Source organism: Thamnophis sirtalis, unplaced genomic scaffold (assembly GCF_051295495.1).
Source record: "Thamnophis sirtalis isolate CommonGarterSnake01/CBP01778 unplaced genomic scaffold, rThaSir2_p1.2 scaffold_1, whole genome shotgun sequence".
NCBI classification, from domain to species: domain Eukaryota; kingdom Metazoa; phylum Chordata; class Lepidosauria; order Squamata; family Natricidae; genus Thamnophis; species Thamnophis sirtalis.
This window is the reverse complement of record NW_028261381.1, coordinates 142,433,155-142,449,649: the sequence shown is the minus strand read 5'-3', so window position 1 is coordinate 142,449,649 and position 16,495 is coordinate 142,433,155. Positions and strand designations below refer to the sequence as shown.

The 16,495-nt window shown below is 36.7% G+C and overlaps 1 protein-coding gene across 6 annotated transcripts in view; it reads left to right on the top strand.

Annotated features, from left to right (window-relative positions):
- BEGAIN (brain enriched guanylate kinase associated) overlaps nt 1-16,495 on the top strand; it is a 163,509-nt gene that overhangs the window by 84,448 nt on the left and 62,566 nt on the right. For 4 of the 6 annotated variants that reach the window (XM_087726405.1, XM_087726392.1, XM_087726429.1 and 1 more), the window contains 3 exons: nt 2,771-2,932; nt 8,281-8,301; nt 8,567-8,633. In XM_087726405.1, coding sequence (XP_087582531.1) covers nt 2,771-2,932; nt 8,281-8,301; nt 8,567-8,633 — 250 coding nt within the window. The remainder of the gene's footprint in view (nt 1-2,770; nt 2,933-8,280; nt 8,302-8,566; nt 8,634-16,495) is intronic. The other 2 variants (XM_087726414.1, XM_087726399.1) reach the window with 1 other exon arrangement.

Sequence of the window (16,495 nt, the reverse complement as noted above, 5' to 3'; positions counted from 1 at the left end):
TTGACATTAGACAAGGTCTGCAGTGTTCAGTGAATAGTGCTTTTTTAATGCTATTTATATCATAAAAGACCCAGTTTTAGTACAGAACGTTTCTCAGATATACAGAAATCTGTGTAATTAAAAAAGCTGCTTGTTACAAAAATAATGTGTACAGATAGTCCTTGACTTACAACAGTTCATTTACAACGGCACTGGAAGTTGTGACTTATGTCTGTTTTTGACAGCTACAACTTTTGTAGCATCTCCATGATCATGTGATCAAAATCCAGGTGCTTGGCATCTGGTTCATACTTACGACCATTGCTGTCATGTGATCATTTTTTGTAACTTTCTGACAAGCAGAGTCAATGGGGAAGCCAGATTCACTTAACAACCGGGTTGACAACTTATCAATTGCAGTGACTCACTTAAGAACTGTGGCAAGAAAGATCATAAAATGGGGCAAAACTCGCTTAACAAATGTCTCACTTAACAACAGAAATTTTGGGCTCAATTGTGGTCCTAAGTCGAGGACTACCTGGAGTTGTTTGGCATGTAAAATAATAGGGGAGTTATACAGTTACAACCTTGCTGCTTTGTAATTCAAATGGAGTTTTCATTTTGCTCATTATCTGATTTCATTGTAGATGCTTTTATTCAAATTGCATTGTTTAATGTATTTTATTGTAAATTACACAGACCTTCAGCTATTGGGTGGTTTTAAGAATCTAATGAGAATAGAATGAATGAAACTGAATGACAGGAGTTTAAAGTCCGGCAAAAGGAAAGCATTTCTACACCCAGTGCACATATTTAAGATTGTAGAAAAGAAAGTAATGGCCACTAACTTAGGAAGTTCAAAAGAGGATTAGACATATTAATTGAAGTTTCAATGGCTATTAATTTTTCTTTGCATTCCTGTCACTGATGAAAGACAGTGAGAAGTAACTATTGTCCTAATTACTGGACTTCTTTTAGGCTTCTGGTTTGCCACTGTTGAAAAGACAGGTCTCATCTGAACACTAAACTAACCCCCAGTGCTCTTGTATTTGGGAACTTTTGATACAAAGAAGCCTAATAATAAACTTTATAGGCATAATACTATTTCTATTCATGGGATGGGGTATGAGCAAGAACCTAATATATGTAAAGCCACTGTTGTCAAAGACATATAATTTGTCATCCAACATTTCTAAGTTGTTCATGTACTTTCTCAAACAAAATTGTATTATGCATTCATAGATTCAGCCTGCAGGCTTCACCCAGAAATGACATAACATACTTCAGTGCACACAGTTCAATTTGCAAAAGGGATATATAGAAAAGATTCTGTTTCTACATACTGTTTTTTGGTTCAGAGTGATTTCCCCCCACAAAAAAAAATCATCTTTTGTAATTATAAATTGTTTTTATTAAAATAATACGTTCTAGTTTGAACACATTATGAACTACATTATTTTAATAACTGTAACTGAGCTAATTCATTCAGTGTTTATAAGACATTTTACCAAAAAAATGTACTAAGCGTTACCACATTCTCTTAGAAATATGTCCTTAAATCCTTTCCTTCCCTCCCTTCCCTTCCCTTCCCTATCCTATTATTGAATTCCATTAACAGAAAGATTTGTAGTATCCTGGTATAGGTAATTCTTAACAGTTTGTTTAGTGGCCGTTCAAAGTTACAACGACACTGAAAAAAAGTGTCTTGTGTCCATTTTTCACACTTACGACCGTTGTAGCATCTCCATGGCCACGTAATCAAAATTCAGATGCTTGCAACTGAATCATATTTATGATGGATCACCTTTTGCAACCCTTTGACAAGCAAAGTCAATGGGAAAGCCAGATTCATCTAGCAATCCTGTTAGTAACTTAACAACTGCAGTGATTCACTTAACAACTATGGTAAGAAAGTCATAAAATGACTTAAGAACTGTCCCGCTTAGCAGCAGAAATTTTGGGCTCAATTACAGCTGTAAGTCAAGGACTACATGTACCATATATAAAAGTGAGGCAATTTTTTTGTTTCCTTTTCCCTTACCTTAAAAAAAAAAGTGAAGACGTTAAAAAGAGGCATTGGATGATTCTTTATAGCAGCATAGAAAGTAAAGAATGTTCCAAAACTAGATTGTCACTCCTACTTTCTGCTATTCCTCGCAATCCTAGGTAGCATGGAGCTACTATGTGTTTGTGTATAAGATTTATAAGGCTGCCAAACTCAGCATGACTCTAGATGGCATATAAAATAAAGGGAAACAGGAAACCAACAAGTTTCCAAACCTGTACAACATTAAACATCTACAATATATAAATACAGAATACAAAACATCAAAGAGTGACCAAGCAACCAAACAGAATAACCAGGACTAACAACCAATGGACTATAGGTATCTAATTGGTGGGTTTGCCTTTGAAATCTTGAACTCTGAACCCGTAGCAGGAACTTCTACTTGGCCCCATAATTTTTGTTTGATTTGTACAAAAGATCTTAGTTCCATGTATTTGTATCTCCAATTAATAGTTCTCAGTTAAAAGGCTAATTCACTAGAAGTCTAACTCTCACCCACTGGAGAATTATACTGTAGGTAGTCAGAGTAAACCAAAATATTGGTAATGTTTTTCACTTTCTGAAATTTTGCTCCAGAGGATGACAGCTATAATTGAAAACCAAGGAATAATAATACACTTCTAATATTTGTTACATTATGTAAATTGTATAATTCATGTGACCATATCTGTCACTAGGCTGAAAGTAAGGGGTGTTAATCTGTTGCACTCTCTGTCTTTCTAGCACGCTACAGGAACAGAAGGGGGAACTCTGTAAGCGTCTTTCTTACACAACCCACAAACTGGAAATGCTTGAAACTGAATTTGATTCTACACGTCAATATCTTGAAGTAGAACTGAGACGCGCTCAGGAAGAACTAGAAAAAGTGACTGAAAAGCTGAGACGGTTTGTGTCTGAATTCATTGACATTACAGAAAATAAATTGCAAGTATTATTTTAGTGAAATATCAGAAATGTGAAGAATGTTGATACTCATTAAAAATTAGAAAGGAATTCAATGTTGGCATTAATTAAATCTCAGCACTGAACTAATAAAATGACCAAAGGATTGGAGCACCTCCCTTATGAAAAAAAAGTTACAAAATTTAAAGTTGTGGGGAGCTGGAACAAGTAAAGTGAGAGAGAATATGAAAACCTATTCATGAAATAGAGCAATTAAATATGGATTCTTTTTCTCTCTAATAATGTTGGATCTCAGAGTCATTTCACAAAGCTAATTGATAAGGGATTCTACATAGACGAAGGGAATTTATTTTCCTTTCTAGGCTGTGGGTTACTGCTTGACCACTAATAGAACTAAATGCAGGAGTAAAAAAATCATCTGATCCTGTTCTTCTTATTCCTTCAATAGACAATTAAAGATGGTCATTTTTTCACCATTTGCCAAAAAGAATGAATGATTGAATATCAGAAGTAATGTTTCAATTATTTGTTTCAGATTAACAACACGGTTATATATACTTTATGTGTAAAGGAATGAGACTGTCAGATGCTAAAGAACAGGACCACACATGAAGTTCCAATTAAGCTGATTTATTACTAAACATGCCTGTCTAAATGAATCTATTCAATTAATGGTTAGCAGTGTTTTGACTTTAGATAAGGGTCAAAGGAATTCAAGAAGCGTTGGACTTACTCCATTTATGGCTACACAGAGATTCTAGGCTGATCCCTCTTTTGACTCTGCCACCAAGTCCTGCCTCTCCTTCTCCTGCGAAGTCTCATTGGATTCAATAGAATTTACTTCCAATTCTAGTTGCAACTTTGCTGCTTTTATTTAATTCATAAATTTGTTAATTTATTTATACTTGTAGCTGACCATCTCACCCGAGGCAACTCTAGTTGGCGTACAGACATTCAATTAAAATGTACAATAAAACATTCAAACAATAAATAGATACCATACATTGAAGATTCAGCTAAAATAAAACTAACCAGAAGGGAGCAAAGTGTGCCCTGGGAGCAGGTGGGGTTTTATCTATTCCATTAGTCACTTCCAAACTCACTCCCGTTGGGTCCCAGGCTAGTTGGCAGAACCATGTCTTCATGGTTTTTCGGAAGGGCAAAAGTGTGGATGAGGTTCTCATCTCCAGGGGATGCTGTTCCAGAGAGTAGGAACCAAAATTCCATGGCTTATGGAATCCACAGCATTCCCTTTCTACCCGCATCAGCAGAGCAGGTTAACTTCAGCAGGATGAACTGGTTCCTCAATAGCCTGCATCCATGCCATGAAGAGCTTTAAAGGTGATAAGAGAGCCAAGGTGGCGCAGTGGTTAAATGCAGCACTGCAGGCTACTGCTAGATCAGCAGGTCAGCGGTTCAAATCTCACCGGCTCAGGGTTGACTCAGCCTTCCATCCTTCCGAGGTGGGTAAAATGAGGACCCAGATTGTTGGGGGCAATATGCTGACTCTCTGTAAACCGCTTAGAGAGGCCTGAAAGGCCTATGAAGCGGTATATAAGTCTACTGCTATTGCTATTGCTATTGCTATTGCTATTGCTATAACCAACACCTTGAATTGGACCCAGAAGCAACCTGACAGCCAGTGCAGCCTGCAGAACATTGACATGGACCAGCCTAAGGCCTCCCAAGAACTGCCTGGCAGCTGCTTTTTGCACTAACTGAAGCTTTCAGATTCTGTTTAAAGGTAGCTCCATGTAGAGCACTAAATGTGTTTTACAAGACACACCAGGTTACCTTAATAAACATTTATATATAGATAGAACCATGGTGGTACAGTGGTTAAAATGCAGTACTGCAGGCTACTTCTGCTGACTGCCGGCTGCCTGCAATTTGGCAGATTGAACCTCATCAGGCTCAAGATTGACTCAGCCTTCCATCCTTCCCAGATGGGTAAAATGAAAACTCAGAGTGTTGGGGGCAATTTGCTGACTCTGTAAACAGCTTAGAGAGGGCTGTAAAAGCAAAGTGGTATATGTCTGCTATTTCTAAGTGCCATTACTATATACTATATTTCTCTATCTTTTACCTGTAAATGCCAAGAGCGAATGGAAAAAAATGTCCCTATGACAAATTACCCATATTGTATACATAGGAATCTTTGCAGCATATTATGAGGATAGGTTCTATTATATATTGATTCTCAAAATCATGGTATGCAGAGAGATTCATGTGAGAGATTGTGCAAAATGAAGGAGAGACTGTTAAAATGTTTACTTCGGAAAATGAAACTAAGCCCAGCTACTGAAAAAGATGAGGAAAGTGTTTCAAAGAAACTCCATCAAAATTAAATCTGTATAACCATTCCTATTAGGGTTTTTAAGAGTCTGTATTAACCCCTGCCAAATATTAAAGAGATCTTATTAAAATCCATGTCCTTCTTGCTTCCTTGTGAGCAGAGGCCACACTTAAAATCCAATGAGGGATGAAAGGGATGAAATGTCTAATGTTTTCAGCCCATTTGTCAAGGGATTTGTGGAAGGAGAGCCTCATAGCAATTCTTCCCAGTTTCTTTTATATTAATCTGAGTCTTTATTAACTGCATTTATCCATAGTAGGTTCCTTTTGACCTTCTTATGTGGACCATTTTTTATTCTTATAGGAAATCAAAAGGGTTATATAAGAAAATGGGTTCTTTAAACCTCTGCAAGAGTTCAGTCTTTCAGCTATACTTAACTCAAAATTTTAAAAAAATCAGTCCAAAAATCAGTTCCTTCCCACCCAGCATGGATGCCTCAAAAAAGATATATTGCAAATTTTATATATGATGCTGGGAATTCTCATAATAAAATCATTAACATTTTATATTATTTTTCACCCATACTTGCAAGATGGGTAGTGACAAATCCAAACAAAATCCAGGGTTTCACGTCAAAGTTCTCCATCCCTATTTAAGAGTCAAGGTTTAAACATTTACATTCAAAATGAAATTGCTTCTGATCTTTTCTATCTTTCTACCTTGTATATGCTTGTGGTTGAAATGCTGAAAGCTGGTGGTCACAGTTTACACAAGATACTAGCAAAACTATACTCAAGATCCTTCTGAGAAGTAAAAATAACTGATACCTGGAAAAATGCTGAAGTGATTCTTATATACGAGAAAGGGGCCAAGATTATTTAAAGAACTATAAGCCCAATAAGCCTTCTTCCAGTCATCTACAGCAAAAAGAAGATTGAGAACATTAAATAATAACAGCCAAAGGAGCAGGCAAGGTTCAGAAGGTTGTTACAGCACAATGGATCACATCCAGGTTGTTCAGTAAGAATGGCACAATGAGTACACTATGTCTCTGTGCAATGAGTGCATGACTTTCATTGACTACAAAAGGGTATTTGACTCAGTATTACAGCAAGCAATAATTAAGGCATTGCTCAACCAAAGCGTAGACACTGTTTAGATAAACTTACTACAATCAATATATGAAAAAACAATGGCAGTAATTTGTCTTAATGATCTTAAAGTGGAAATCAAAATAGAATAAGGTGTACAATAAGGCAATACAAAATCACCTATCCTTTTCTCAGCCTGCCTTGAAGAAGTACTTTGCAAACTAGACTGGGCAAAAGATAGAATAAAAACCAATGGCACCTATTTAAATCAGTTAAGAGTTACAGATGATGTGGTTCTCTTCTCACAAGACCCAGAAGAGCTACAAAGAAACATACAAGAGCTGCATAAAGCAGGAAAACCATTTGGCTTAAAAATAAACTTGAAAAATAGCCAAGATTATGTTTAATAAATTCACCAAAGAAAGGGGAGAAATATATATCTGGAGAAGAACTAGACGTAGTAGACAGCAACATATACCTTGGCCAATGCATCTCAATGGAAGGAGATACAACAAAGGAAATTGAATGATGTGTTAAATGTGTTTTGGCAGGCATTTGGCAAGATAAGCATAATTTTCCACGACAGCCTCCCCCCTCTGCCTGAAGACAAAGGTTTTCAATCAGTATGTGTGACCTGCTCTAACATATGTCAGTGAAACATGGTGTCAGGCCTGAAGCCATATTTTCTTTTGGGTCTTTGGCCTGCCATACTTTCTATTATTCTGCTATGCATTTTTTATTGTGGAAAAATGGGAGGGGGGATTGTAAGGAGTCACATACTATGTAGTCACAACAAAATTCTTTCTAGAAAGCCAAGGTCATCCTTTGTCTCTGAACCTCTGCACCTGACCAGAATTGGATGGGTGGAACTTCCATCATGGCAGTGGGAGATTGGACCGTGTGATGGACTTGTGGGCATGGGGGCAAGAGATTGAACTTTCAACTGGGTGAGGAAAACCAGGAAGCTTTCAGATTCAGGTTTTCCCAGATGTGCCAACATGGCTCTCTTAATAAATTAGAACTTTGAGCAATACTTTGCCTTGGACTCTGATTTACTTTTGGATGCTATTTGGAACCCTGACACATGGACACTAACCTCACAACCAATATAAAAGCTAAGAATAGCGCAAAGAGTCATGGAAAGATACAAACTCAGCATCACACGATAAATACCTGCACGTGGATAAGAGAACAAATGAAAATGTACAATATCATCAAGAGAGTAAAAGATTTGAAATGGAAATGGGCTGGTCATATAATGAGAAAAGTGATGGCAGGTGGATCAAGTCATAGAATGGATCCCACTTGATAAAAAGCGTCCACAAATGAGACCTAAAACAAGATGGATTGACAACATCAGAAAGTATTGTGGGCTCAATTGGCAAAAGAAAACTCAGGACCGAATTGATTGGAAACGCGTGGAGGAGGCCTTCATCCTCCAGTGATTAGACAATGGCTAAATTGATATGTTCTATTATTAACAATGACTATGGCTTCTCTTTGCTTTAGAGTAGTGGACAGGCCTAGAACTTGTCTCTCCTGCTGGTTTTTGATGACCTCAGATGACAGTGAACTCAGAATAGAAAGAGAAAATGTCATCATCTGGACACTTGATCAGTATCATAGAGGAGCCATTCTAGAGTGCTTGTCCCTCTTACGTTCAAGGAATCAAAAGTAATGCTAGGCATGGTCTCCCTCTTTAATTTCCATGGAGGTAAAGAATGTGAAAAGTGCAATACACCAGGGCATGATTCTTTTTCTAGGTCAACTTATTTTAGACTGACTGTCCAATATTTCACAACAATCTTTGAACCACAGTGAGGACTAGGGAACAATAATTTCCACAGTTGTTTGGTCAGGGTCTTATTGTTTCCAGATTTATTCTTAACTTTGCTCTCAGGAACTAAATAATATACATGTTTCTCTCTTCCTTTTCTCCTTAGCTCTTACAGCTCTCCTGTGAGGTAGGCCTAAACTCAAAAATAGTGTTCAGCCCAAGATTGGCCAATGAAAGCTCTGTATTTGAGTGGTGATTTGATTTGGTGTTTTTCGTGTTTTAGCTGGGCCATTTCATCATCTTGCTTTTCAGATTTATCACAGATAAAAGTACCTATTTCGCATATAAAGAAATAGGAACTGGGTTGCAACTGCTCATGCAAAATAAAGTTAAAAAGTACAAAGTGAAAGTGCAATGATTATGTTAATTACAAGATTTCTTCTTTATTTTAGGATACAAAACAACTACCTAGCCTTACAAAGAATTAATCAAGACCTAGAAGATAAATTATACAGAATGGTAAGTACAGAAGGCTATTGTATGCTTATTAAGTAGACCTGTATGATTCTTTGGTTGCCAGAATAAATTGAAAATGAAGAATCTTATATTTTCATTATGCCTAAGTAACTCAGAAGTAAGCCTTACAATACTCGATTATGACATCTTCTCTAATAAGTGTGCTTATAGTTGCAACTTACAACTTGGTAAGATTTTTCTGCTATTCTGCATGAATAAATTTTTCTTGCCTAATGAAGGGGAACCCTCATTGTTAAAAGATGAATTTAGTTCTAATGTCCTTTGATTGTTCTAATTATTTTGTCCTGTAAAAATGAACTCATCTGGCATCATTTTACAAAGCAACTGTTGCAGCTGCTTGGAACTGTTTTGCAGGGGGAAATCTGAACAGGAGAAAATTAGATGTCCCCAAAGAGTCCAATGATAACCTAGCATGCAGCAATCAAAGAATATGGTGACTGAGGTTGGGAGAGAGAGAAAGAGAGAAAAGAAAATCAAAAGTCAAGTTTGAAATGTAATGGAATTTTTCTGGGAATAGGCTTGTCCAGCTGGCCTCTCCAAATGCCTACGATTTACTGTAGTGTTTTGTTGCAGACCATATTTACTTGTTCCAGTTACAGAATCAATGTTTCAGTAGTGATGGATAGAAAAGAATCCCTGTATAATACTAAACATTTGCAGCTTCAAGACAGGGAAGCTGTAGATTAAAGCACATGAAGATGTGTTTTAGCTACATTGCATAGAATTTTGTTTTCTCAAACTGTATCTTATTTTTACAAGTTGATAATCCCAGCTTTATTCTGTACAAGTCTCTTATGAAACAATTTTGATCAACAGGATTCAGGAAATACTTCTTTTTAATAATTTTGAAGGATTGTTGCCTCTCATAACATAGAGTAGTAGACAATACAATTTTTCATTTTCTGATGCTTTATGTAATACAAGAGAATAAATACTTTCCCCATACCAAACCATCTCATTGTCTAAACTCTTACAGAAAGTGAAAAGATGAAAGTAAACAAAGCAAAACTAAATAGGGATATCATATGTGATTATTCCTGTTGCAGGTATAAATATAGTAAGGCTTTATAGAGTTGCCTTCTCGAGGTTGCTACCTTAGTAGTATATTAATAACAACTGCTGAGATTCCCAGCTACCGTAAATAGGCAGTTTCATGAGTTTCAGCTCAAACTATCCACAAAGCGACAGGTTGGCAAAAGCTGAATATAAAATGCATCACTTGGAAGTCAAGCACCAAAAGCCTACATTTGCCATAAGGTTCTGTTATACTGTATCCTTAAGTGATTTACCAGCTATCTTTTCTCATAGTGGCCTATCTATGAAATGGGCATGGCAGTGATTTTCTCTATTGCTTTGTTGCAATAAAAGCATATACTGTAAATATTACAAATTACATACCATACGCTTTTCAAATAGTTCATAGAGCGGGTTTTTTCTGCTTCTCCTGAAATCTTTTAGTTAGCATAAGGTGTCAATAAAAACTTAATGTAAAATGCAGTACCTAAAAAAAAACCAGATCATTTAAAGTAGGAGATTCTTCTTCACAGTTTTCAGTTGGGGAGAGGAGAAATTGCCATTCTTAATGCAGTGCATTTAATGAATTTCCCCTGAGGTTCCTATTATGCAATTTTTAGATATTAAGTTAGGTGTATCCTATCTGCCCTGCGAAAGTCTGGATGACTACCAGATGACTATTAGAATTTTCTTTAAAGATCCTTTGGATTTGGGCAATCTAAATATGGTAGGACTAATTAACTGGAAGCGGTGCAGAGACTCATTCACTGCACGTGTTATCAGCCAGAAGGTGAATGTCTCTGTCTGTATCATCTGTCTACATTTATATCTTTTGTATTTATCTGTAAATCTATGTATACCATCTATATTGTTACCTTCTTTGGGAGATATAATACTTGACAACTACATCCCCAACTTGGGGAAGTAATAATCCTCTCCAACATGTCATCCTATTAGAGTGTAGCTCCAAAATACTTAGACAGCCTCAAGTTAGGGTATATTTAAAATTCTGAAATAGATCACATTTTAGAAAAGAGGTCTGTAGCAGTAATGGTATCCTATGTACATAAGGTCCTTGATGATGTCTGGGTGGGTGGGAGGAGCCTCGCATCGCCATCACTACCAGTTCGCGCAAACCGGGGTGAACTGGCAGCATACCACCTCTGATCTGTAGATGTGTGTGCGCCTGCATTTTCTGAATAGTAGGAAAATATTTATACTGTAATGGAAGAGCCGAGGTGGCGCAGTGGTTAGAGTGCAGTACTGCAACCACTTCAGCTGACTGCTATCTGCAATTCGGCAGTTCAAATCTCACTGGCTCAAGGTTGACTCAGCCTTCCATCCTTCCGAGGTGGGTAAAATGCGGACCTAGACTGTGGGGGCAATATGCTGACTCTGTAAACCGCTTAGAGAGGGCTGAAAGCCCTATGAAGCGGTATATAAATCTAACTGCTATTGCTATTGCTAATGGATATTAAATGTAACTAAGAAGGGTTCACACTTTTTTCACTGTATAAAGTTGTTTTACATTTTTCAAAATTAATGGAGTAGCTCTATGATGGTTTAGAGCAGGGGTGTCAAACTTGGGCATCACATTGTCGTCACATGATATATCGTTATTTCTTCCCCCTTCGCTAAACCGGGGGTGGGCGTAGATTTTAGTAATGCAGCTTTATGGAATCATCCAAGGAAAAAATTAAATTCCTGTCCCCCAACACTTTTAATACAAAACAATCACTATATTTAATAGCTACTTTGGCAACATAAAAGTAGAAAATGTATGAAATTTAATAATTGTATTATGCAGACGTTGGGATAATTTATATATATTTTAGGTGTTTTTACATTGGGATTGAGGAAGTCAGTTGTTTCTTGAGTTATTGGTAAATGACTCAGATCTTTTACTGACATGGAATGCTCCTATAAACTTACAGCAATGATGTGTCCCTTGCCAGAGAAATCATCTCTAGGTTGCTAAACACAACTAACAGTAATTCAAGGTCCGTTTTAGATATTATGTGAATTGTGAATGAAACCAGGAAGGTAATTTCTATCACTCTAGTAGGAGAATATCTATTAAATAGTTTTAAGAATTGTAAAGAGACCTACATTACAACTAATAAGCATGAAAGACTTCCTTTGAATACTCTTGATTTAAAAGTGAATGAATGCTCCAGGTGCAGCGTTTATGAAAATGTGTATTTTTAGACATTTGACATGTATTATGTATACAGTGATTATTATGATTGGAAAAGGTATTTCTAAGCCAGTTTTATTACAGTTTTAAATACTATAAAGTTGCTCGGGTATAATGAGGAAATTACATTTTTAATGTATTCATTAATTGCATTCTTGGTTTATGTTTTCATTTCTTACTGGATTGTTCTCTCCCATAAATTAATGCTGAACATGCCACCTGCCATTAGCAATTCTATATAATTTATAGTGTCCATATTTGACATATAATCACAGCTTTTTGAATTACCTTGTCAGGGGGTGTGACAGATTTATTGCCATGACAAATTCTTGAAATATTCATTATATATCGTTTTATGTCAGGATGTCACCTTCCTAGACTAGATGTAAATTATCCTTATGAGCTCATACCTAAAGCATTTTCCTCAATAAAGAAAGATTTCAACTCATAGGGGACAATTAAATGCCATTTCTTAGAATGGCAAATGTGTGTTGTCTATATTTAATATAACTTAGGATTGTTTTTCAGAGTTACAACCTCTGCAGCATCCCCATGGTCATGCGATCAAAATTCAGATGCTTGGCAAAGACAATGGGGAATCCAGGTTCACTTAATAATTGGGTTACTAACGTATCAATTGTAGTGATTCACTTAACAACTGAATCAAGAAATGTCATAAAATGGGGCAAAAATCACATAACAAATGTCTCACTTAACAACAGAAATATTGGGCTCAATTGTGGCCGAGGACTTCCTGTATAGAGAACATTCAGTTTTTAAGTATATATATTTCAGAATTCTGAAGCTAGTATATTTCAGACCAGAATTCAGCAATTAGGATTCATGAAGCTCTAAATTGCTATGAGTCATGTCAGGCCTACAAGCCATCTTTTCTTTTTGGACTTCAGGCCTGCCACACTTTCTACTATTCATTTTCTATTGTGGGAAAACGGGAAGGGGGATTATGTGGAGTTGGGTGATATGTAGCCATAATAACATTCTTTCTAGAAAGCCAAGGTCATCCTTTGTCTCTGTACCTGGCCAGAACTGGATGGGTGGATGCTGCCAGCGTGGCAGTAGAAGATTGGACCATGTGATGGGCTTTGTGGGTGTGGTAGGATCTTGAACTTTCAACTGGATGGAAAAACCTGGAAGCTCTCAGATTTAGTTTTGCCCAGATGTGCCAACATGGCTCTCTTAATAAATTGGAATTTTGAGGAATCCTTTGCCTCTGACTCTGATTTATTTTTGGATGCTATTTGGAATCCTGACATGTCACTTTATCCTAAAAGATTGTTTTTCAATTTATAAGTTGAGATCTTTCAGAAAAACACTTCACCCTCATCCCAGTCAGGCATTAGGAAACATAGCATCCTCTCCTCTCAGGGATTTCCCACCTGTGATAGGAATTTTGCTAAGAGATAATAACTAGACTAAAGCCTTCAGTGAGATCCTTACTTAAAATGTGTAACATGAATCCTGAGGAAGACGTTACTCCCAAGTTTACCTCTTCCTTAATTGTCTGCTAGATTTCTTGATCAGCCTTTGTTTTCCCTGGGCTTTCAAAGCACTTGAGCCTTCCTCATTTCCCATGTCAGATGTTTTGTGTTTCACTATTACTTGAGCTATATTGTATGTATATGATATACACCCCTCCACTTAAGAAGTGACACTGATTGAGCCAAGTTTGCCTTGTCATACAGGAATGAAGCTGCCTGTACATTCATATTCATTCATTCATGTGGAGTACTTTTTGTGGCTTCTGAGTAGAGTGCAAGAAATCCATGTTTTTTGCCATGGGTGATAACAGTTAGGTGTGTCTGTGATGGTGGTAGAAGAACAGAACTGGCCCATATGATCCCCACAACTCCCACTAAGCATCATTTCAGTATGGGAATCTTTGGGAGAAACTTCCTGTTTCTTTAGGGCCTCCAGTTATACTAATTGGAATTTGATTAATTTGTATGAAAGAAGTACAGTGAGCACAACATACCATTAAGCGCTCTATACCATTCAAAAGAGGCAATCAAAAAGCCAACCAGGAAACAAAAAGACCAAAACACCTCCTCACCAGCAATCAACACCAGATGAGCAGAAATTAACACTGAAATTAACACTAGACCAACGATCAAGTAGTAAATAATATCCCAATCAAGGAATTACCAACTCAGACGAACAAGCTAACAGTAAACAACAGCCTAATCAAAGAACTACCAAGACCACGCCCACCAACATTGACACTGCAAGTTACTAGTATATAAAAGGAGAGCAAAGTCCGCACTGCTTTCTAGCACTGAAGATGTTAACTTACTTTGGTAATGAAACATCTACAAAAAAAATAGCAAAATCCAAGCTCAGAGAGCACCAAGGCCCCCATTGTGCTTACTCCTCTAAGCAACTTCTACAATTTTGGAATTTGGTTCTTCCTTCTTTCCCCCAAGAATGACATGTGTTTCTACCATAATTTCCACTTCCTATCCGAAGAATAACTTAAAAGTTATGCATGAGTCCAGTCAATTGTGTGTTTTTCTTCTCAAACTATGGACAAATTATGAGTTAGCTTTATTCTGATTCTTTTATTAATTTTTGTGGGGCAACTTGACTTAATTTATTTCATTCCATTGCTTTCTTGGTTTCTCTTTGATCCATAATTCTGGTCTTCCATTCGCAAACGAAGTACAGGATCTCCTCATCTGCTTAAAAGCAGCTACAATGTGCTGACTAATTAGGATCATTAAAGGTACCTAAATATTCTATTACATTTTGAAATATATCCATGCTGTTTCTGTTCATTTGCATAGTTATATGTGTTTAAAAGCCAATCAACCTTTGTCAGCAAATATCAAGTGCTCCTAATACTCATGATTCTGAACAGCGATAGGTTTTCAAAATTAAAATAATGTTCTAGTTCTTTCTTACATGTTTTTCATTTTCATTGTGTAAAGCTTTAGAGCTACACAAAAACATTTTGCTCTCCTAGACATTTTAATTTGTTACTATGCTTAATGCTGCTTAAGGGTTTTAACAAGAGGAGATAGTATTTGTGAGATTTTTTTTATTTGCTTGTTAATTCAACTTCCTTGTACTTGGTGCAAGATCATTCTCTTGTAAATTCACTTTTAAACATTTTATTATTCTTTTCAGTCCTCTCAGCTTAATTTTTTTAATAAAGGAAAATGACCTTATTGTATTATGAGAAAAACTCTCTCTGGATTATATTTTCAAAGTCTTGGTGTATCTTGTTCAACTTGTCTACACACCTAAATTGCTTTCCAAAAAAGAAAAAAGCTTCTACAATGTTGCCATAAACTACTGAACCATAAACCATTGATGAAGATCAAAAATTGGGGAAAGGAATGATATAAAAAAGAAAAGAAGAGAATTGCTGTAGAGTTTTATTAGAAGGGGAACTGGAATGGGAGGTAGATGTGCCAGCTGTTTCCGCTAGTGACATTTATCCTCATAGACATTTTCTATAATTAACTCTGTTTAGTGCTGATTTAGTACCATTATAACAGAAACAAAGAGCATTTGATCCATTGCCAACCTCTTCAGTGAAGTGTCTCAAGCTAGATTACTCATGGCTTTAATGCCTCCCCAAAAAAATCAAGATCTTTAAACATCTCTATCAATAAGGTTGTACAAACTCATGTTCCTGCCTATTCAGAACTCTGAAACCAATGGCTCTGGTTCTTCCAGTTAAGTCCCATTGACAACTGTGAGTCTGTGTAAGGGTAGCTGGATATCATCCAGACCCAATATTATAATGAATTAAATATTGTTCCCAGGTGTTCTCCCTAAAGGAAGTTCTGAATAGGCAATTCATGTGCAAGGACTGTGCATGTGTAGGCAAACCGTTAAACATCCCTGGTCAAATTGTTCATTTCAATTAAGCTGCAAAGGAATAGAAGCTGATATGATCTATACATAGTACAAACTTAGACATGACATGACATCTGTATCACAGGACCACAAGTTTGTATATTCTTTCATTCTGCACATTGGCAGAAATAATAGCCTATACTTAAAGCATGTGACTGTATCCTTAATCTATCAGGCATCTTGTTGGGGGCAGGGGAGGAGACTTAATCCTGACCTCATTGTGTTGTGCTTATTTGCCAGACATTTACATTACTGCAAGTTGCTGCTCAGACAAGCAGTACACAACCCCACAAGGGAGAAATGACCTTTGTTCCATATACAGAGAGTAAAATACCCAAGTCTCTCCCTCTATTGAAAGTACAGAATTGTGCAGTAGCCGTCTAAAAAGCTAATACAATCCTTAGTTGTATAAACAGAAGCATAGAATCAAAAACCTGTGAAGTATTAGTACCATTTTATAAATCCTTAGTAAGAACATACCTAGAATTCTGCTTCCAGTTTTGGTCATCACATTAACAAAAAAGTTAATGAGAGTTTGGCGGAGGGAGTGCAGAGAAGAGGAATTAAGATGATTAAAGGCCTGGAGACAAAAACGTTTGAAGAACGCTTACAGCAGTGTTTTTCAACCACTGTGCCGCGGCACACTAGTGTGCCGTGACATAGTGTAAGGTGTGCCGTGGGAAAATTACTTTATATATAGTCAATATAGGCACAGAGTTAAATTTTTTAACATTTTCTAATGGTGGTGTGC